This window comes from Phasianus colchicus, chromosome 13 (genome assembly GCF_987193195.1).
Source record: "Phasianus colchicus chromosome 13, bPhaCol1.hap1.1, whole genome shotgun sequence".
Classification (NCBI taxonomy): domain Eukaryota; kingdom Metazoa; phylum Chordata; class Aves; order Galliformes; family Phasianidae; genus Phasianus; species Phasianus colchicus.
This window is the reverse complement of record NC_143448.1, coordinates 1,928,466-1,949,630: the sequence shown is the minus strand read 5'-3', so window position 1 is coordinate 1,949,630 and position 21,165 is coordinate 1,928,466. Positions and strand designations below refer to the sequence as shown.

The window sequence follows — 21,165 nt, the reverse complement described above, 5'->3', positions numbered from 1 at the left end:
AGCTGTTCTATGATTCTGTACACTCTTACCTTGAGTGATGGTTCTTCCCTGGTGTCTGAACCATTATAAGACCTCTAAGCTATTTTTTTTTTTCTCTGTCAGAGCATCAGCAGCCAGAAATTTCCCTAACGATCTCATTCCCTTCCCAAGATGTCTGTGTGGCTGTTGTCCCACATGTGACATTTGGAAGGCCCTTTCAAGGAAAGGTGGTACTTAGGTTTGTTCACTCTTTGGGTTCTCTGTCCACAGGGCTCCAACAGAGAAGCTTAATCCTAATATAGAGACCTGTCAGACTTATTGGGGGCCAGGACAAATGTCAGACATTCTACAGGATTTAAACATGGGGGCTGATAACTGGTCATAGTCCACATGGGCATATTCACACCACAGTGGTGGTGACTGCTTTGAGCAGCATTATGTAGCATTTATCTAAATAAATGGGAACGGTCCTTCCTAGCTCCTGTATGTAGTTGATTTTGGAGTCTCGGGAGCTCTCTGCTCAGTGATTCTTCCTTGTCCTCTTTGGAGGTGATCGAGACAGACCCAGAACCAGCTCACACCATCCTGGAGAACAGCAGCCGCGAAGTGGAACTTCGCCTGAGCGCTGTCATTGATTATGCTGACTTCCAGTTGGATGTGGACACGATTCAGTTCAAGGAGACCTTGCTGTTCCAGACGAGGAGATTCCCGTGAGTGGTGGAGGTGGAGCAGGGACTGCTCCAAAGGCAGCTGCCCATTTGAGATGCGAGGCTGGAATAAACCGCTTGGATTGAATCTCTCAGGCACCACACCTGCACCTTCCTCTTTAACTTCTAAGCTTGTAAATATGTCATCACTGACAGCTTTCATTGGTTGTTACTTTTTTTTTCTCCTTGCTTTTCAGTTTCCGGCTGTCCAATACAGGGAATGTGTCCCTGGAGTACACCTGGATGGCAGACGTGGGGGGTGAGAGAGCAGAGAGCCCAGCTGGGGAGCTGCTCCCATCCAGGCTGGAAGGTACGGAACTGGCTCTGCTGGCAGCTTGGGGTGCCTGGCATCCACTGAATGTGCTCACCTCCCTCCCTGTCTGTCCTGATGTTGGTTCCTTCCCAGCATGCTTGTGCTGAAGCTGATTCATTGGGCTGTGCCATCAGTCGTCTTGGGCACTGGTTATGGAAGTCAGAGAATCATAGCATCATTACGGTTGGAAAAGACCACTGGGAACATCTAGTTCAACCACTGATGCTGTCCTTGAGGGAGATGAGTTTGTCCAACATGACATAGTGCTCAGAAATGTTCCCAGCTGGTGCAGCGCACTGGTTTCTACCATAAGTTGGCACATCTTTGACCTGGGCCAACTCACTCAGTAGTTCCTGGAAATGTATAGGGGTGAACGCTGGCCAGAAGCCATTCCACAGGAGAAGTTTGCCTTTAGCAACTCAGTTCTGGAGATGAAGAGAGTTTGACAGGATTTCCTTCCTGAAAGTAAATGTCCTGCTAAGCTCTTCCTTCCCACAGGGCGTTGCCTTTCCTCCATGCCTGTTGCCTCTGTGAAGCTCCCATTCGGCCGGCTGGGCCATGCCCTAGAGCACACCTCATCCACCCTGAGCTCACCCGCAAGCCTTGGCCATGCCACCCCACTGTTCTCTGTTGAGCCTCCCAGCGGCACCATCCCTGCTGGCCAGGAGCAGCTCTTCCAGATGAAGTTCTCTCCAGTGTATGTGGGGAATTTTAAGAGCTGCATGGTCTGCAGGTAGGAAATGGTGGCTCTTTAACTCGTGCTTTGCCTCCAGTGGGGGGTGGGAATGCAGACTTGGGGACAGCTACTCCCATAGGGGCAGCGGGAATAACCAGCATGCAGGAGTGAGTAAAGGTGATTATCTGGCCTTGGTGGAAGCAGGCATGGAGACATTTTATAAAATATTAAGCTCTTCTTGTGTTGTAGCATCTGGAATGGGCGATTCAGAAAGGCTGCCTAGGGGCCAGCGAAAGCTAAATAGCCTGCTTTATCAGACAAGCATGACCTTCCTGTCTACATAGAAACTTGTGTTCTTCTCTAGACACACAGCTGTTCCCACTTCTACCATCTCAGCTCTGCACTTCTGCTGGAATTTCTTGCACTGAGAAAGAACACAACACAAGCAACTGTCTGGAAGCAATGTTCTCCTAATATCATTCTTTCTAGCATTCCTAACCTGAAACCAAATCAGAAGGGCCCAAAGGTGGTTGTGAAGGGGAAAAGCCAGATGCCACATTGCCACTTTGAACTGGAGGATTCTGACTACATCACTGCAAAGAGGCGCAAACCAGAGCTGCCGGAGCCCAGAGGGGCAGTGCTAGATCTGAAGACCAAAGTAATCGAGTTTGTAGCAACTGGGGTTGGCAGCAGGAACAGCAGGTAGGTGTGGGCATGGCTTCTGTTAATGGCTTCTTGTCACCCTCCTTAAGCAGAGGCATCTCCAGCCCTGTGGCACATCTGTACCATGTCTGTGTCCTGCTGACACGTGCCCACCAGTCTGCTGTGGGGCTGGAACAAGCTGGCGAAGAACAAGTGGCCAGTTTTTCCTTCTCTTTGCCCTTTACTTCAATGAACACAGCTGGTAGTGTGTGCTCAGCTCCTCAGCATGGAGTTGAGCTAAGAGAACCCCATCTAAACCTGTGCTATGGGGCAGTACAACATTGGTCCCTTCCAAGAGCATCTTTGGGACATTCTTGCACCTTTGACATACCAGCCACAACAGACAGTATCATCTTCCAAAGGAGTCTTGTTGGACCTGATTTCACCATTTTTAAGGTTCAAGAGTTTGGCTGTATCCTTTCTATAATTTCTTTCTCGTTAGCTGGCATTATTTCCATTATTTCCATCTAGGAGACAAACTGCTTGCAGAAAGCAGATGAAATGTTCATGTTCCCAGCATTGTCCACCTGCATCCAACATCTGGATGATGTCCAGACTGGCAGTGCTTGGTGCCTGCTGCAGGATAGGATTATTAATGTCCTGCTGCCACCTTAGCAGTCTTTTTCACTTTGTGTGCCCAGGACCTTCAAGGTGATGAACCCAACCAGTTCTGCATACTCCTTCCAGTGGACATGCCAGGACCCTGAAGCCCCACCAGGACAGAGAGCTTTCTTCTGCCTCACAGAGAGAGGGCAGATCCAGCCTGGGAAGAAAGCAGAGGTGGGTGCAGAAAAGGAGGAAGGTTGGCCCAGTAAAATGTATGCCAGTTTGACACCAGCTGTGTCTAAGCTCTGGGTGTCTGATCTCACTGTGAGCTTGCTTTAGGCAAGGTCATGATGAAACTATTGACTGGAGTTGGCAGAAAACCTGTTCTTACACTGCCAACATCTGCCATGCCTTTGGGCTGTAAGTGTCACAGTGGCCTGCCTCTGAGCTGAGAGCTTTCTGGGATTTCTCTATGCTACAGCCTGCACTTCCTTCCCTTACCCCTGCCAAGGGCAGCAACATTCCTTCATTTGCCTCTTTCTCCTTAGATCAAGTTTGAATTCATCCCCCGACATCTGGACATCACCGAGTCCTTCTGGGTCTTTACAATCCCTGAGAAGAGCATTTCAGCCCTGTTCCTGCTGGTGGGACACAGCACTGAACCACTAGTGACTCTGGACAGGTCCCACCTGAACCTCCTTTTGCTGTTACTTGGTAAGCACATGGTTATGCCTTATACGCTCAGACATACGCTGATCCAGTTCTGTTGTTCGAGCCAAACTCCCAAAAGGAAGCTGGAAATGGGAGCTGGCACTTGTGAGCACGTCAGCCAGCTCCTGGACCTGATTGTAGGAGGAAGAGGGAGGGGAAGGGAAGAAGACAAGGGTACTGGGGGCACAGTGTGTGGCTGAGGCTTCCAGGAGAGGACTTGGGAGTGATGCCAGGAAGACCAGGGGGTGAGAAGCTGGTTTCCATGCTCTCATCCTGAGCATGCCGTGCTGCAAACTTCCACTGCGCTCAGCACATGGGCAGGAGCACACTGTGCCATGGTGGCCATGCTGCCAGGGGAATTAGGGGTTTCCAGAGACTAATCTGTTCCTTTTCCAGGGCACAAAGTACAGCAGACCATCTATATGATCAACAGAGAGAAGGAGGCTTTCGCCTTTGCTTTCAGAGAAAGCTCTCTCTTCTCAGAGGGATGCAGCACCTCGGTGAAAGTAGAGCCCATGGCAGGCTCCATTGCTCCCCTTTCAAGGTAATGAGGCAGTGTGATGGGCTACCAGGACAGATTCCCTCTCCCACCAGCCAAATGTTGCATGGTCACTTTGCTTTGGAGGCTTTCTCCCCTCTGCAGTCACCAAGTGACACTCAGCAATGGCACATATCTGCCTTGGTTCATTCCCTCCCCTAAGAAGCACCAGAAACCTGCAGGCTTTGCTGTCCAGTGGCTGTTTGGGTTACCCTGGTCTTATGGGCCCCCTTGCCAGCGAAGTTCAGATTTGGATCTTCTGGTTTTGATGGCAGAATCATGTTTTGAGGCTTTAACCATCTGATTTCCCAAGCCAGCAGCTGTCCAGCCAATACCACAGATCCACCAGGGGTGTGCCTACTCACAGCCTGCCCAGGTGCTGCATTAGCTCCAGGCAATTTTGCCTTGGTTTAAAAGCTGCTGAGCTTTGCAACAGAGCACTATGCACAGCTGCTGGCTTCTTCCAAACCTAGGGCCTTGCTGCAGCCACTGCACGCTGTTCTCCCAAGGACCATGCAGTACAGGGCCAAGAAAGCCATCAGAGGGTGAATGGAGACAAAAACGGGTTTTCTCTCCCCAGATTTCCCATTACAATTGCCTTCACACCGACACTAGAAGGAGAGGTGGTCTTCAACCTCAAATGCGATGTCAAGAGGAAGACGGAGCCCCTCTCCCTGAATATCAAGGCCACTGGCTACACCATGAGTGTGTCTGTCAGGTGTGAGAACAGCGATGGTGGTGTAACTGAGCTCAGTGCACAGGAGGTCAACGTCATTGACTTCGAGGAGGTGAGCAGCTCCTCTTGCTCTACATGGTCCTGCAAGACGGTACCTCAACCAGGAGCTTTGCAGATATGTTTGAGCAAGAGGGCAGACGTTTCATAAAGTCACCGAGGTTGGAGAAGACTGCTAAGATCATTGAGTCCAACCATCAGCCTCCCCCACCATGCCCACTGCCCACGTCCCTCAGTGCCACATCCCCATGGTTCTTGTACATCTCCAGGGATTGTGACTCCCCCACCTCCCTGGACAGTTCTGCCACTGCATCACTGCTCTTCTGGAGTAGAAATTGCTCCTAATATCCAGCCAAAACCTCCTCTGGGGGCAACTTGAGGCCATTACTGCTCATCTTTTACATGTTCAAGCTGTTCTCTAGAGAGAGGGAGACTGATCTTTCATGGTGGTCATCCATCAGATGGGAAGGATCCAGGAGCATGTGAGGAAGGAGCCCTTGCTGTGTCTGTTGGCATTTTGCAGGCACCAAACCCCCACATCCTTGCCACTTTCTCCCCCCAGGTGCAGCTGAACGAGAGCACCCGGCGCACCTTCAGCATCTACAACAATGGCAAGTTCAGCTTCACCTTCTCATGGGAGCTGAGCGGCCCCACAGCCCGGGTGCAGCTCCTGTCCCTCAGCCCTCAGACAGGCAGTGTGCATGCTGAGGGCAAGGTGGACACCCAGCTGGTTTTTCACCCTCGGAAAATGTGCTCATTAAAGGACGTAGAGCTGACACTGCAGGTGAGGCAGCTGTGTGTAATGGGGGGAGTTTGACTTTCCCACATGCCAGCTTGGCAGCAAGAGCTCAGAGCTGGGGGTGAGCTCCAGCTTTGAAGATGCTGAGCAGGACAGAGAGGTTACTGCTGCCAAACTGGAGAGCCTGACAGCTTCTGAACCCATTATCTTAGTGAGTGCTCACCCATGGCCATGACTCTCCAGAAACCATCCCTTCCTCTTTCTGCTGTCCTTTGGCATCGGGCTTTCCTTATTGTCACTGCAGCAGCTGTCCTCACGCTCTTCCTCACCCATCTCCTGTGTTTGTGGCTGCAGTTCCCATCTCTTGAGCTGGCTTAAGCTGTCTTTCTCCCCACCAGATCAGCAAGGGTCCTACGTTTAACTGCGTGTTCCTGGCCACTGTGGTAGTGCCCACTGTCCACTTCTCAACCACAAGACTCAACTTCGGAGCCTGCTTCATCTACCAGGCTGGGATGGCACCTGCACGGCAGACTCTTGCCATCACAAACAAAGCAGACAAAGATGTCAGGTAGGACTTCACATGCTCATTCACTCCTCTCCCATCCTGTGCCAGACCCAGCAGTCTTCATGCCTGAGTTGTTCTGACGATGGGGTTTCACAAAGCATTTCTCTTGGCTGACGGGAGTCTTTGCTTGTATACAATTCTCCTTGGGGTGCCAGTCACACAAGAAACCACTTGAGGCCATTTCCCTCTACTAAGCACGCTATGACCTGCTGCCAAGATAAGCACACCCCAGGATGTAGCCATTGTGCCCTAATAACACTGCAGCCCTGATGTTGTCTCCTGAGCACCACACGCAACACCTCTGCTTCTCTTTGCTGTGCTTTCTGCCAGTTTGAGCTGCTTGTTCACCAACACCATGCACCTGGAGGTGGACTTCCCAGGGTACATCCTTCACCCAGGAGGGACGGTGGAGGTGCCCATCACTTTCTATCCCAGAGAAGCTGCATCTTACCATGAGCTCATTCCTTTTGAAATCAATGGTCTTTGTCAACAGACTGTTGAGGTCCAAGGAAAGGGTGCAGAAATGAAGGTGAGAGGAAATCCAAACCCTAAAACTCTAGCCAGCCAGCACGGCTTTCCTCATCTCTCTTCCCCAGCCTGCCATGATTTGATTTTCCACCTTTCCTTTTGTTTCACCTGTCTCCCTCCTGTCTCAGGTGGACATTGTGGAACCTCAAGGGAAGGTGGTGAAGCTTGGAGCCCTCTCTGTGGGACAGACGGTGAAGAAGATTGTCATCATAGCAAACAATAGTGTTGCCCCTCTCACTTTTAAGCTCTGTTTCATGCCCACTGTACCAGAACTGCAAGAAGATGGGGTAAGGCCACTTCCTTCACTAGAGAACCCTTAGGGGAACCTACAGGAGTACCTGCAAGTACCCATGAGCTGCTTGGGATGGGAGCTGGCATTAATTACAAATGTGTGCTGTCCTCTCGTTTCTTTGCACAGGTTCTTTGCTTGCACCCCAACAGAGAACTAAGTTTGAAGCCCAAAGGAGACACCTGTAAAGTGGAGGTGATCTTCTCCCCTGAGCGCCGCATTCAGCCGTTCACTGAGGAAGTGATGCTGGAGAGCAGCGGGCTGCTGCGCTCCCTGTTCATGGTGCAGGGCTCCTGCCAGGGGATCTGTGTCAGCTTGGACGAGGAGTACCTCAGCTTTGGAGCAGTGGTGCAGCAGAGCTGCACGTCCCAGCGCATCACCATGCAGAACACGGGCGACATTGGAGTCAAGTAATGTAAAACCGTGACTTATCTGAGTGCTGAGAGCTGGGGTGGGGGTTGGATGGTGCTGTAGCTTGCCTAGGTAGTTCCCTTCTGCCTTGTCATATCGTTGGAGAGCTGTGCAGTCAGGTCCTAGCAGTTATCAGGGATATATTCAAAAGCAGTAGGGTGCAAGCTGAGTTCTGCCCAACTTAAAACCTCACCACACCTGAGATCCTATGGAGAAGAGTACAGTAGGTGTGGAAGCAGCATATTGCATTCACAGCCTCCCCATTGCTAATCCTTTCTGTACTTATGCTTTCCTTTGCAAGGTTCAAGTGGGACGTCAAGAGCTTCAAGCCAGATTTCTCCATCAGCCCCACAAAGGGTTACATCTCCCCAGGAATGGACGTCCCCTTCGTGGTGAGCTTCCACCCATCGAAGCTGAGCCCCACTATCCAGTATGAGGGGCTGCAGTGCTTCATCCAGGGCAGTGAGCCACTCTGCCTTACTCTGGCAGGGTGCTGCATGGAGACCCCCGTCATCAAAGAGGTAACAGCAGCAGTGCTGGGCTCGGGTCCCTCTTATCCCACCACACCTCTTCCAGGGTACAGACTGGGGGCTCCTTACCTGCTCCTCGTTTTCCTTCTCCTTCACCCAGCATGACAAAACTCATTCCTCTTCTTTTTCTATGAACAACCAACAAGATTGACTCCAAAAGCTATGGCACAAATGGACATTTGGCAGATGACTTTTCCTAAAACACTTCTTGCTGTGCTCCAAGGCCTGGTGTAGAGATGGTCTAAGACCCTTTTTCAGACTTCTGCCTCTTCCTTTGATCTCTCTGCAAGTGGGTGAGCAGGTGGCAGCCCTGTGGAAAGAAATCCTCTGTCCAACCAAGCATGATCTGTGCTCCTCCGTTACAGACCTTGATTTTTTCATGCCATGTGCGTGAGAAGCACAGCCAGACCATCCTCCTGTCCAACCCAAGCAATGAGCCCTGGGCTGTGAAACCTGTCATTGAGGGTGATCACTGGAAAGGACTTGAATGCATCCATCTTGATGGCAATCAACAAGACAAGCCATACAAGATCACCTACGAGCCCCTAACCATGAGCTCTGAGAAAAAAAAGCATCAGGTATGTGAGCTGAGCCAATATGCTGACCCTCCTGGCACAACCTTCATAGCTAACCCTGCTTTGGGCAGGACGTTAGACAAGATGGTCTCCTCTAAACATGAATTATCCTAAATCCTATGTTGGGCATCTGCCCACTGCCCTGCTCCATCTGGCCTTACAGCAAGCCAGAACTGAAGCCCAGAGCAATAACAAAGGCCAGAGATCTCCTTGGTCAGTTTCCAGTGCACTGAGCAGATCTATACCCTGTTGGGGTTGCATGTGATTGGTATCTCCTTAATGTATGATATTCATATTTAAAGCCTTACATTAAGAGTCCTGCAGTTTTCAGTTCTTCTGGAGACAGAGGAGATGCCACAGAAGGCGTTTGGTGTTGGCTCCTGAGATGAATACTGTGCATGAAAGAGTCAGTAACTGCTCTGGGCTGAGAGCAGGAGAGCTCACAAACCCCATTCCTTGTCTCCAGGGCTCCATCTTCTTCCCATTGCCAGATGGGACAGGCTTGTACTACCTCCTACAAGGGTCTGCTGAGGACCCAAAGTGCTCAGGGACCATTGTTCGGGAGGTGCCATGCAGGACTCCCTACACTGAGCTCCTCCCCGTCTCCAACTGGCTGAACAAACCGCAGAGGTGAGTTGGGCCCAGGAGGTCTCTTCCCATCAGCAAATCCTGCAGCGGTGCAAGGAGGGACTTTTTGCTGAATGGGAGTCCTTCTGGCAAGCTTTGCACTGCTGTTGGCCGCTTTCTGACCATAGATGCCTGTGGTCACACTGCTCACGTTCAGATCCACCCTGGAGCACTTTTCTCTAGGGTACTGGCTCCCTCTGCCCGAGGCAGAGAGGAGGACCAGGGGCTGTGATGTACCCCCAGGTGATGGATACCCTATGGGGTTTCTTCCTTCCTACCCTCACTGCCTCCTCCTCACCCGCAGGTTCCTTGTGGTAATGGAAATACTCAAACCAGAGGACATGGAACATAGTTCTGTGCTGCATGGGCTGGAATACATTGATGTGCCTGGCTCCAGCAAGAAGGACTACAAGCTCACATTCTTCTCCTACAAGGAAGGAGTCTTTAGCACAGTGGTAAATGTAGACACCAGGCTGCAGGGTCCTTCCAGGAGCTGTTTGCTGGCTGAGTAGCCACATGCCTCTTTTCATATCTCCATGTGCCCAGTCTGTAAGGTCCCAGGCAGACACCAGGCACCTCCAGATGCACTCCTTGAGCTGTCAGTCTTGGCAGCCCTTGAGGGTTGCAAAACATGAGCTGGTCAGGTCATAGGTGAGGTGGAAGCATTCTGGAGATTACAAATGGAAATACTTTGCCCCAGTCTTGCACTCCTCCCATGTGGTTGCTTATGGCCATCTGTGAAGTGTGGGTGCTGAGCTGGAGAACTCTTTGGGCTGGTCTAGTACACCCGGTAGATTTCCGTGTGTAAAATGACCAGAGCTTCCTTTTTTTTCTCTGATTCAGGTGACCTTCCTCAATGAGGTGACCAAGGAATACTTGTTTTACATGATCACCTTCAAGGCCACTGCTTCAGGACCCATTGGCACTGTCGAAGTGAGCGCCGCTGTCCGGCAGAACGTGTCTTCCACCATCAAGGTGGACAACCCTCTTGCTGCCCCAGTGGTGTTTGATGTAGATTGCAAAGTGCCTGACATCACTGTTCCCCCACATTTCACTGTTCCTGCTCATTCAGAGGTAGGTTTAGAGCTCACCCAATGCACACTTTTCAGCCTTTCTGGGAGCAGGTGCTTGTTGAATGTGATGCCCTATGTTGGCCAATATGGGGCTGCTCTTCAAGGGTGACAGCTTCCACTTCTCCCACTTGCTAATAACTCAAAGGGGAAGGAGTGAATGAGAGTATCTCCAGTAAGAATTGCCCTGTCCTGATGTTCTGTCACGTTGCCTCCTGAGATATGCAAACCCGGTGTCCCACAGGCCATCCTGCAAGTGTGACTGCCTTGCATCTTCTTTCCATGATTGCTCTTCTTTGGGCCAGGTCCCTGTGCAGAGTCAGTTGGGTCTCCCGTGTCCTCACTAGCAGTGTGCTCAGCTGTGTCAAGCTGCCCAGCTTCCCTGAGAACTGCTGGAAACACATTATAAAGACAAAATTTATGACTGTAGTAGCAGTGAAAGAGAAGCATGTTGTATGGAGTGGGGGTTTAATCCTTGTTTCCAAAGAAAGCAGGGATGTGTGTTATCAAATTTGATAACGTGTGAGCAGAGCGAGGGCACAGCTACTAGAGCTTGCTAAAGCAGGGATGATGGGTGAAGGACTGGTATTTGGGCTCCTCTGGGTTCTGTCTAGAGCAGGTTGGGCTCCCGCCCAGCACTGTGAGCGCACTTGGGACTGATTTCCTCCATCCTCTGCCTGACCTTGTGACTTTTGCCTCCATCCTTCCCAGGCCAATCTTGTCTTTGAGTACCAGCCTTTGAAGGTAGGTGAGAGCACTGGGCGCCTGATGCTCCATAGCAGTAATTTGGGCTCATTCTACTACGAGTTGATCCTGAAAGCCACAGTTAGCAAGCCGGAGAAGCCACTGTACTTCTGCACTATGCTGGGCTCTAACCAGACCATCACCACCAAGATCATGAATTACAACCGCCAAAAGACAGAATACATCCTCCAGGTAAGTGTGCTGCGCTCTTGCAAGAGGAAGGGAGCCCAGCTGCACAGAAAGGCTGGAAGGCAGCACCTCTGGATGGTGCCAGTCCTCTCTGTGAATGGATCCTGATCCTTCAGCTTTGCCTGGCATAGCTGGAATGGCCATGGGAGCCTGGTGGGTCTTCCTATCAAAGCTGGACCCGTCCCCATCTGGACTGTCCTCACTCACAGACCCTTTCCACTGCCCTTGCTGGAACTGCTCTTGCAGATCCCATGGTGCCTGGACTTCCATGTTGCTGCCGGAGCTGGGACTTTAGATGTCTCAGGCCTTGGGTGCAGGATTATTCCTGCTGGGAAGATTTAGGCAGTCTCTGTGGAACAACATGGGGAGGGAAATGTGATAGGCAAAAGAAAGCATGGGGAGAAATACTTGAAGGGACTAGTGGGTAGCAACTGGACATGAGGCAGCAGTGTGCCCTTGCAGCCCAGAAAGCCAGCCAAAACCCTGGGCTACATCCAAAGCAGCACAGCCAGAAGGACAGGGAGGGGATGTGTCCCTCTGCTGTGAGACCTCACCTGGAGCACTGTGTCCGGATGGGGAGTGCTCAGTGCAGGAGAGACATGGACCTGTTGGAGTGTATCTGGAGGTGGGCCACAGAAACGACCTATGGGATGGAGCACCTCCCTACAGACACAGGCTGAGAGCTGGGGCTGTGCAACATAAAGAAGGGAAGGCTGCAGAGAGACCTGCAAGCAGCCTTCAGTATCTAAAAGGGCTGTAAGAAAGAAGGGGACAGGGTCTGTTGTGATATGACAAGGGGGAATGGTTTCAAACTAAAAGATGTGCAATTTAGATTGGATATAAGGAAGAAATGGCACAGGCTGAGCAGAGAGGTAGTGGCTGCCTTGTCCCTGTAGACACTCAAGGTCAGGCTGGATGGTGCTCTGAGCACTGATGGAGCTGTGGGTGTCCCTGTTAGCTACAGGAGAGTTGGACTAGATGACTTCAAGGTTCTCTTCCTACTAAAACGATGCAGGGGGAGCCTTGCTTTCTTCCCTGCTGTCCCCTCTGAGCTCTGCTTTTGTGACGCTCCTCTGCTTGTCCCTCCTGTCCCGTACAGACTGACTGTGCTGATTTCCAGACGGAGAAGACCATCAGCATGCCTCCCGCCTGCCTGGGGGGCTCGGAGGTGAGCGTGGAGGTGATCTATGAGCCCTGCCAGCTGGGCGAGTCCCGGGCCACCCTGCAGCTCCTGGGCCCTTCAGGCAGGGAATACAGCATCCCGCTCTTCGGCCTCGCCCTGCCCCCCAGGCCGCAGGGCCCCTTCCTCATCAAGGCCGGTGGCAGCACCTCCATCCCCTTCAAGAACGTCTTCCCCCAGCCCACAGCCTTCAGGTACAACGTGGAGAACCCAGCCTTCACCGTGAGAGCCACCGAGACCCTGCGCCCCAAGAAGACCATCTTCATGGCTGTCTCCTTCGAGGGCAGCCCGGATGGCACCAAGACCCCCGTCAGCAGCCGGCTGGTGGTCTCCTGCGCCCGAACGGATGGCCTGGGAGCGGGCATCTCCTGGGTGTTCTACCTGCAGGGGCTGCCCCTCGAGAAGTGATGGGGTCGGAGGTGTCCCCCATGGGCACGGCGCCGGCTGAGGGGGCTCGTGGTGCTATGGTGGGGGTCTGTGTCACGGCTTGGAATAAAGGCACGGGCAGAGCAGAGTGCTGTGGGGGGATGTGGATATTGGAGAGGGACTTGGGGGTTCTGGTGGACGAGAAGCTGGACATGAGCCAGCAGTGTGTGCCTGCAGCCCGGAAGGCCAACTGTGTGCTGGGCTGCATGAAAAAAGGGGTGGCCAGCAGGAAGAGGGAGGTGATTGTCCCCCTCTGCTCGGCTCTTGTGAGGCCCCACCTGCAGCGCTGCGTCCAGGCCTGGGGCACCCAGCATAGGAAGGACGTGGAGCTCTTGGAGCGGGTCCACAGGAGGGCACTGAGATGGTCAGAGGGCTCTTCTGTGCGGAAAGGAATAGGAGCTCCTGTCCGATGAGGAAAGGCTGAGGGAACTGGGCTTGTTTCCCTTGGAGAGGAGAAGGCTCTGGGCAGACCTCACTGTGGCCTTCCAGTACTTGAAGGGAGCGTATAAACAGGAGGGGGAACGGCTGTTTATGAGGGTGGATGGTGACAGAACAAGGGGGAATGGTTTTAAACTGAGACAGGGGAGGTTTAGGTTAGATACTAGGAGGAAGTTTTTCAGCCAGAGGGTGGTGAGGCACTGGAACAGGTTGCCCAAGGAGGCTGTGGATGCCCCATCCCTGCAGGCATCCAAGGCCAGGCTGGATGTGGCTCTGGGCAGCCTGGGCTGCTGGTTGGCGACCTGCACACAGCAGGGGGTTGGAACCGGATGAGCATCGCGCCCCTTTGCAACCGTTCTGTGATGCAGAGTCTGGGGACGCTCCTCCGCGCCGCGCGGGGGCGCCCTTCGGCGGGGCGTGGTCACGTGAGGCGGGCGGGAGGGTCACGTGATGCGGGCGGGCCGCCGGTGGCGGCGGGGTCGGGCGGTGATGGTGGCGGCGGTGCCATGAACGCGGAGCGGGACCTGGCGCCGCTGGCGCCCAGCGTGGTGCGGGCGCTGAACGACAAGCTGTACGAGAAGAGGAAAGTGGCGGCCCTCGAGATCGAGAAGTGAGAAAACGATGGGGGAAAAAGCCGGGGGAACGGCGGGGGTGAGGGCGCGGGGCTGTGGGGCGGCCGCAGGTCCGGGAGGGAGACGGGGGGAACCGACCTTCAGGGCGTCCGACCCCAGGTGAAGGTGTGTGGGACTTTGCTGGCACTGCCGTGCGTCCTTTCGTTCGTCAGTGCACCTCCCCGCTGCGTCTGAACTCCTGTGCTGTCACTGCGGGCGCCGTGCTGCTCCGTGGCCGTGCGTGGGAAGGACCCGTCTGTCCCCTTCCTGCACTGCTCTGCCGGCATCCCCTGGGGTGCAGCCGGCTGTCCTGACGGGCAGCGGGCTGACGGCGAGCCAGCAGTGTGGTCTTATGGCCGGGAGCGATGCAGTGCGCAGATTGTGGCCAGCAGGGTGAAGGAGGTGCTCCTCCCCTCTTCTCTGCCCCGAGGGGGGCACATCTGGAGCTCTGGGTCCACTTCTGGGCTCCTCCGTTCAAGGCAGACAGAGAACTGCTGGAGGGGTCCAGTTAAAGAGATGAGTGGGGCATGGAGCATCTCCTGTGTGAGCAAAGGCTGAGAGCCCCGGGGCTGTTCAGCCTGGAGAGGAGATCTCATCGATGCTTATAAGTCTGTGAAGAGTGAAAGTTGAGCGGATGGGGCCAGGCTCTTTTCAGTGGTGGCCAGCAGCAGAACAAGGGCACAGACTAGAGCACAGGGCTCCTGGGCTCCATCAAAAGAGGGGTGGCCAGCAGGGACAGGGAGGTGATTGTTCCCCTCTACTCTGCTCTTGTGAGACCCCATCTGCAGTACTGCATCCAGGTCTGGAGCCCCCAGTACAAGAAAGACAGGGAGCTGTTGGAGAGGGTCCAGAGGAGCCACAAAGATGATCAGGGGACTGGAGCACCTCCCCTATGAGGACAGGCTGAAGGAGCTGGGCTTGTTCAGCCTGGGGAAAAGAAGGCTGTGGGGTGACCTCATTGCAGCCTTTCAGTACCTAAAGGGAGCCTACAAACAGGAGGGAAATCAACTCTTTGAAAGGGTGAGTGACAGCAGGACAAGGGGAAATGGTCTTAAGTTGAGGGAAGGGAGATTTAGGTTGGACATCAGGGGGAAATTCTTTACAGAGAGAGTGGTGAGGTACTGGGACAGGCTGCCCAGAGAGGCTGTGGATGCCCCGTCCCTGGAGGTGTTCAAGGCCAGATTGGATGGGGCCCTGGGCAGCCTGGTCTAGCATTAGGTGGGATGGTTGGTGGCCCTGCGTGTGGCAGGGGGGTTGGAGATTCATGGTCCTTGAGGTCCCTTCCAACCCTGGCAATTCTGTGATTCTGTGAAATTCCATAGGAACACAAAGAAGAACATCTTTAATGTGAATCATAGAATCATAGAATCACTCAGGTTGGAAAAGACCTTAAAGATCATCGAATCCAACCACAACCTAACCATACCACCCTAACACTAACAGCCCTCCACTAAATCATGTCCCTGGGCACCACATCCAGACCGTCTTTAAACACATCCAGGGATGGTGACTCAACCACCTCCCTGGGCAGCCCATTCCAGTGCTTAACAATCCTTCTTGTAAAGAAGTTTTTCCTGATATCCAACCTAAACTTACCCTGGCACAACTTGAGGCCATTTCCCCTTGTCCTGTGACCAGTGACAGTCGCTGGTGAAGGTGAGGAACACTGGAAGAGGCTGTCCAGAGAGGTGATGGAATGTTCTCTGGAGATATTTAAGGCCTGACTGGATGCTTTCCTCTGCAACCTACTGTAAGGAACCTGCTTTATCAGAGGATTGGACTGGGGGATCTCCAGAGGTCCCTTCCAATCCCTATGGTTCTGTGATTCTGTGAACCAAGCAGCCCTGCTCTGACTTGGTTGGTTTATACCAACTAACCAAAATCAGGTTTGGGATCTGCTGATGGAGCTGGGCACCCAAATTGCAAAGGCTATCAGGATGAGGAAGACAGAGTCCAACCCTTTTTACAGACATGTGGATTTAGCTCAACCTGAACTAGTCACAGAATAGCACTGCACATATCATTGTTGTGCCTATGGCGTTGTGTGAGAAAGAACTCACTGCCTCAGTGCAGGTACCTCCCAGCTCTCTGCCCTGTAATGTGGAGCAGCTCCTGCTGTGTGCAGAATCCCTCACACTGTGTACGTTGCTGTTCAGTGCCTCTTGCTTCCCTAGTTCACCCCTGAGCCCTTTAAACTCAGAGGGGTCATAAAGTCATAGAACGGCTGTGGGCAAAGCTGCCAACCACTAGATCAAACTGCCCAGAGCCCCTTCCAGCCTGGCCTTGAATGCCTCCAGGGATGGGGGCACCCACAGCTCTCTGGGCAGCCTGTTCCAGTGTGTTCCCACCCTGTGAGTGAAAAACTTCCTCCTAATATCTAACCTGAACCTCCCCTGTCTCAGTTTAAAACCATTTCCCCTTGTCTTATCACTATCTACCTGCATAAAAAGTCGGTCCCCCTCCTGACTCCTGAGATATACAGTTTTTTTTCATTTCAAACCAACCCCACTCTGTTCAGTAAATCCAGGCTGTAAAGAGATTCCCTCCATGCTGCCAGGACTTGCTGCACGCTCCTCGAGGTGCTGGGTGGGACTGGGAAGCAGAGCTGTCGGCCTGGGATCAGCATTTTGTGAGTGGCACCAGCTCTGGCCATTACCAAATTCTACTTTGGGATGGAGAAGAGTAGGTGAGCTTTGTGATGCCTCCAAGGAGAAAGAGGGCAGCAGGGTGAGAGGAGGCTCGTCATGTAGTGAGGAGAAGGCCATAAATATCTCCTGTAATGATTTGCCTCTGCTACGCAGTAGGTGATGGGAGAGTGACAGCCAGCTAAAAGTGGGCAGCATGAGGTTTCCAAGCCCCTCAGTGCCTGTCTGGCTTCATGCAGCTGGGGCAGGGTTAGTGCAGAGCTGAGACTTGAAAGGAGGGCTGAGGGTGAGATACCGAGCGTTGGGGTTGGCCAGATTTGGTACAGCAGCAACAAAAAAGCATATGGAGGTAGGCACTGGAAATCTTTGTGCCTCCAGCACAGGTTGAAGTAACGATAACCATTTAGGCTGAGATACTCAGGCATCTGTCCTCGTGCTGTATACAGAAGTCAAAAAGAAAAAGAAAAATACTTCTGCTGCATTGGCCGGGAATCGAACCCGGGCCTCCCGCGTGGCAGGCGAGAATTCTACCACTGAACCACCAATGCTCCAGCTGTGTGCAGCTGCCTGCACAGCTGCCTTGGCCCAGCGCTGCTGGGGGGGCTGGTGGTGCTGAGCTGGTGGGCATCGCATGCGAGGTGAGGGTGGGTAAGCAGACAGAAGGGAAGGTGGGGCAGGGCCTGCTTTGGCGTACAGCTCAGTGCAGAGGGTATTTGCGTGCGGTCATGGTGGCTTCTTTTGCCTCTCAGTCCCTTGGGAATGGAAGGAATCCTCCTTCTGGCCTGGTCTCACCTTCTCCTTTGTAAAAGCTGCTTTCTGCAGCCACAGAGAATCGAACCCCCAGGCGCTTTCATCAGGCTTCCCATGTGCTTTCCTCTTCTCTTCCCAGGCTGGTACGAGAGTTTGTGGCTCAGAACAACACGTCTCAAATCAAGCATGTGATCCTCATCCTGTCGCAGGAGTTTGCACTCTCTCAACATCCCCACAGCCGGAAAGGGGGACTCATCGGCCTGGCTGCTTGCTCCATCGCCCTGGGCAAGGTAAACATGAGTGTTTGTTGGCTCCCTGTAGTGGGAGAAGAACTGTGCTCCACATGGGCCAGTGTGCCAGGGAGAGACTGGGGCTGGCTGCTCCCCAGCTGTGTGGCATCCCGTGTTGCAGTGTGACACCAGGTTGTGAATGAGATTCCCCAGCGGACCCAGCCACGTGCTGTGAGCACTGGAATGCTTTCTGGCTTGGGTCAAACCTTGGCAGCTCCCCAGCCTTGGTGTCAGTGCATCTGTGTTTCCAGCTGATGTGTTTTCACTGAGTGTTGCTGCGCTGAGCTGAAAATAGGGCTAGACTCAGCAGGTCGCAGCTGAAGTCTGGTCCCGTTCAACAGTCAGTTGAAGCCAAACTCTTTCTTCTGAAATGTAAAAGCAGAATATACCTTCTGCTGACAGCTGGTGACATTGTCTCCATTTCTGTATGTGCAGCTGGTTACCCAGATGGCAGAAATTAGGTATGACTTGATATTAATGGAACTTACAAGAGGCATAGCCCTTCCTTCCACAGTTCACCACGCTCCAGCAGCACAGACAGGGGAGTGTGGTTAAATTTCAGACCAAATCATGCCAGAGTTGTGGTCAAAGCAAGCAGGCAGTGTGAGGTGTAAAGTTGTATTAGCCTAAGTTATAACTTCTTATTAATTTGGTAGAAGTTTTCCCTGCTGAAAGCATTAATCATTCAGTCCAGCTCTGGAGGTGTTACATGGATGCCCATTGTGTTCCTCCTGCTGAAAGCTGACTGATTTCCATCCCAATTAAGAGCTTCCTCCATTGCCTACCTCTCATTATAAGGAATAAGCTCAGTGAGTTACCTCTGGGGCTAGGCCAGAGCACACATATCCCTGCTGAGGGGAACGGGGACTCTGTGGACTCAGAGCTCCATTGGGTTTCATTGTGGTTCATTTTGAAAATGCCTACAAGGGAAGGACTCATTTGGGTTTCTAGTAGGGTGGACATAAAGAAAGCACAGGGCTTAGGAAGAGCAGACCGTCTCTGTTAGAAGCACTGCAAGGTGTATTTCAATTTGGTTAATCTCCTTCTAATGAGGGTCACAACTAGTTGAAACAGACACTCTGAAGCCTGACGATTAACAGCCTTTAAGCTGATGGCCACGTGTTTCTGGGCAATGCTCCTTTGTCATCCTATTGTTAAAGCGCGGAGTCTCTTTGCACATCACTTCTCTCTGGGTCAGCAGCACTCTGTTCTGCTGTCAGCCCATAAAGAGTCCCAGAGATGTAGCTGGGAAGCTTAATCCTGCTTTGCCTTCTGCACATCACTGGGGCAGGGCAGCTTGTGCTCTGAGGGACTGGAGGAGTTGTGTTTGGTGGCCCTGAAGGACTCTGATAAAACATAGAGCTGAACTCCTTAATCTGCTGGTCTGCACATTGTTGATTTTCTTGCCATCTCCTTTGCTAGATGCTTGAGAAACAGCAGCCTGTTTGCCCCATGTTCTGTCTAGCATGGCTCTTTCAGGAGGACAGACTTTAGCATGTAAAACAACAAGCATACTCTCTGTAAGAGTGGAGCTGCACTGTCTGCTCTTGCCTGGAAATCAGAGCTCCAGTTGCTTCATCTAGCAGCTGTGTCCAGCTGAGCTCCAGGAGCTGTAGCACCTGTCTTTAAGCAGCTGCACACACGAATGCTGCCTGTTTTCTGGTAGCTCAGGCCTTGGTGGAGTTGGTCTTTCTGGAGTGAGTGCTGTTTTTCTTTGTGAAGCCTCTATTACCACATCCTTCCTGCTGCCCAGCTCCGGATGGTACAAAGAATAACCCAACAGATCTACTGAGTTGCTCCTCCTTCTGGGAGCTGTGTTGCTTTGCTCAGTTGTGAGGTTGTAGGTAAGGCTGGTCTGTTGCTGTCTGATGTTTGGGGTGTCCTGGAAACCTCAATGGCTTTACATAGAAACCATCACCTACAGCAGTAGCAGTAAATAAAAATGGTAGTGATACCGGGCCAAGCATAGGCCACCATGGGCCTGAATTCTTGCACCATACCCTTGTGCTTTATTCCAGGACCCATGGCATTGCCATCTCTGTCCTCTCCCCATGGTTCTCAACTCACCAGTCTCCTTCTGTCCATCAGGACTCTGGGCTCTACCTGAAGGAGCTGATTGAACCAGTGCTGACGTGTTTCAACGATGCTGACAGTCGGCTGCGGTACTATGCTTGTGAGGCCCTCTATAACATTGTGAAGGTGGCCAGAGGCTCTGTCCTCCCACACTTCAATGTGCTCTTTGATGGCCTCAGCAAGGTAAGAAGCTTCCTCTAAGACCCCAGGGGTTTTTTCCTTTCCTTCACTGGAATAGTACACCTTGTTCTCTAGCGCTCTTCTTTCCAGGATCAAACAAACCAAGTAGTCTGATACCATCTTTTTAAGGAAACTGGTCTGCTTTGACCAGGCATGTCTGAAGGACTGCACAAAAACGTTTCCGCAGCAGCGTACTGGCCTTGGTGTAGGGTCAGAAGCATGTCTACATACACTCCTCTGTGCAGCTTATCTTGTTTTTGTCTGCCACAATGTGGGTGCTGACACATGGAAACCCTCCTAGTGTGGGAAGGTGATAGGCCCTTGACATCCCCTTGAGGAGGTCTCTGGAGAATTTGTTGGAGCCTAATGATGAGTCAGAGATGAAGGGTTCTCTGTGTCCATCCCAACGATATCAAAAGAGAGCAACAGTCCTATGAACTTGCTGGGAGCTCCACTGCAGAGATAGAAAAAGGCCTGGGACTGCTGTTATAATGACTTTTGTTTCTGTTCTTTACAGCTGGCTGCTGATCCTGACCCAAATGTCAAAAGTGGCTCTGAGCTCCTAGATCGACTTCTCAAGGTGTGTTTCCCCTTCTAGCTGAGAATCCTTGGTGCAGAAGGCAAGTGTGGTAGGCAGCTTCAACGTGCCTGCAGGTGCCTGCACACTGCCTGGCATGTCATGGCAGAGTTCTCATGGGGACATACTGGTCTAGGAGGCTGCTCCTGCTAAAACCATCCCATAGGAATTGTGAGGCTTCTGCCAAAGTGGTTATTTCTGTCACTGGTTGTAGCTTGATAAATTGAGAGTCTGGTGGCTGGTTTGAGGAGCTTGTAGATTACTGCAATGCAAAATGGATGTTTAGCTGTTGGGAGCCAGGTCTCTGGGGAAGCAAGGATTTAGTCTGAGGGAAGTTGCACCTCCATCCTGGACAGCAGGAGGGCTGCTTGTCTTAATTTTCTTCCCTTCTCCTGTGCCTAATTGAGGAACGAAGAGAACTAAAGATCAGAGCTGCTGCTTCTAGGGTGGGGGCAGTCGGTTCCTCTTCCTGTTCTGTCTGCTGAGGAGCTTGTACTTCTGCAGACTTCACAGTCCAATTGGAGGGAAGTAGCTCCCTGCCACGTCGTGCCCCCTCTCCTCATTAGCACAGTAGTTAGTGCAGTCTCCACATTCCCTGTTGCAGTCCTTCCTGCTGAGAGCCTGCAGAGCAGAGGGGATCTGTTCTACTGCTCCAGTGTCAGGGATTTGTTATGCAGCAAAATCTGTCAAGCGTATAGGAAGAGCTCTAAAAGAAAGTCAGGGGACTCTCCAGTCACTGACGCATGTGATTACATCAAAGTTGCTTGCTCATGTGTGCAATGCACCAATGAGGCATGAACCAGAGAAGGTCCCACCCTCCTCC

The 21,165-nt window shown here is 52.4% G+C and overlaps 2 protein-coding genes and 1 non-coding gene across 6 annotated transcripts in view; 2 read left to right on the top strand and 1 right to left on the bottom strand.

Moving 5' to 3' along the window:
• The window catches only part of HYDIN (HYDIN axonemal central pair apparatus protein), a 108,655-nt gene extending 95,772 nt beyond the window's left edge, over positions 1-12,883 (top strand). For all 3 annotated transcript variants that reach the window (XM_090149737.1, XM_031615478.2, XM_090149736.1), the window contains exons 66-85: positions 529-689; positions 884-996; positions 1,498-1,732; positions 2,165-2,377; positions 3,019-3,157; positions 3,472-3,637; positions 4,031-4,178; positions 4,753-4,960; positions 5,468-5,689; positions 6,043-6,212; positions 6,540-6,738; positions 6,866-7,024; positions 7,156-7,436; positions 7,739-7,958; positions 8,333-8,545; positions 9,009-9,172; positions 9,474-9,624; positions 10,013-10,243; positions 10,951-11,175; positions 12,272-12,883. In XM_090149737.1, coding sequence (XP_090005863.1) covers positions 529-689; positions 884-996; positions 1,498-1,732; positions 2,165-2,377; positions 3,019-3,157; positions 3,472-3,637; positions 4,031-4,178; positions 4,753-4,960; positions 5,468-5,689; positions 6,043-6,212; positions 6,540-6,738; positions 6,866-7,024; positions 7,156-7,436; positions 7,739-7,958; positions 8,333-8,545; positions 9,009-9,172; positions 9,474-9,624; positions 10,013-10,243; positions 10,951-11,175; positions 12,272-12,760 — 4,107 coding nt within the window. In that variant the 3' untranslated portion in view covers positions 12,761-12,883. The remainder of the gene's footprint in view (positions 1-528; positions 690-883; positions 997-1,497; positions 1,733-2,164; positions 2,378-3,018; positions 3,158-3,471; positions 3,638-4,030; positions 4,179-4,752; positions 4,961-5,467; positions 5,690-6,042; positions 6,213-6,539; positions 6,739-6,865; positions 7,025-7,155; positions 7,437-7,738; positions 7,959-8,332; positions 8,546-9,008; positions 9,173-9,473; positions 9,625-10,012; positions 10,244-10,950; positions 11,176-12,271) is intronic.
• A 786-nt stretch (positions 12,884-13,669) lies between these two features.
• The window catches only part of VAC14 (VAC14 component of PIKFYVE complex), a 51,748-nt gene continuing 44,252 nt past the window's right edge, over positions 13,670-21,165 (top strand). For both annotated transcript variants that reach the window (XM_031615440.2, XM_031615441.2), the window contains exons 1-4: positions 13,670-13,826; positions 17,362-17,512; positions 19,601-19,768; positions 20,283-20,345. In XM_031615440.2, coding sequence (XP_031471300.2) covers positions 13,723-13,826; positions 17,362-17,512; positions 19,601-19,768; positions 20,283-20,345 — 486 coding nt within the window. In that variant the 5' untranslated portion in view covers positions 13,670-13,722. The remainder of the gene's footprint in view (positions 13,827-17,361; positions 17,513-19,600; positions 19,769-20,282; positions 20,346-21,165) is intronic.
• On the bottom strand, positions 16,950-17,020 carry TRNAG-GCC (transfer RNA glycine (anticodon GCC)). Its single transcript has one exon. It is a non-coding gene; the product is annotated as a tRNA-Gly (tRNA).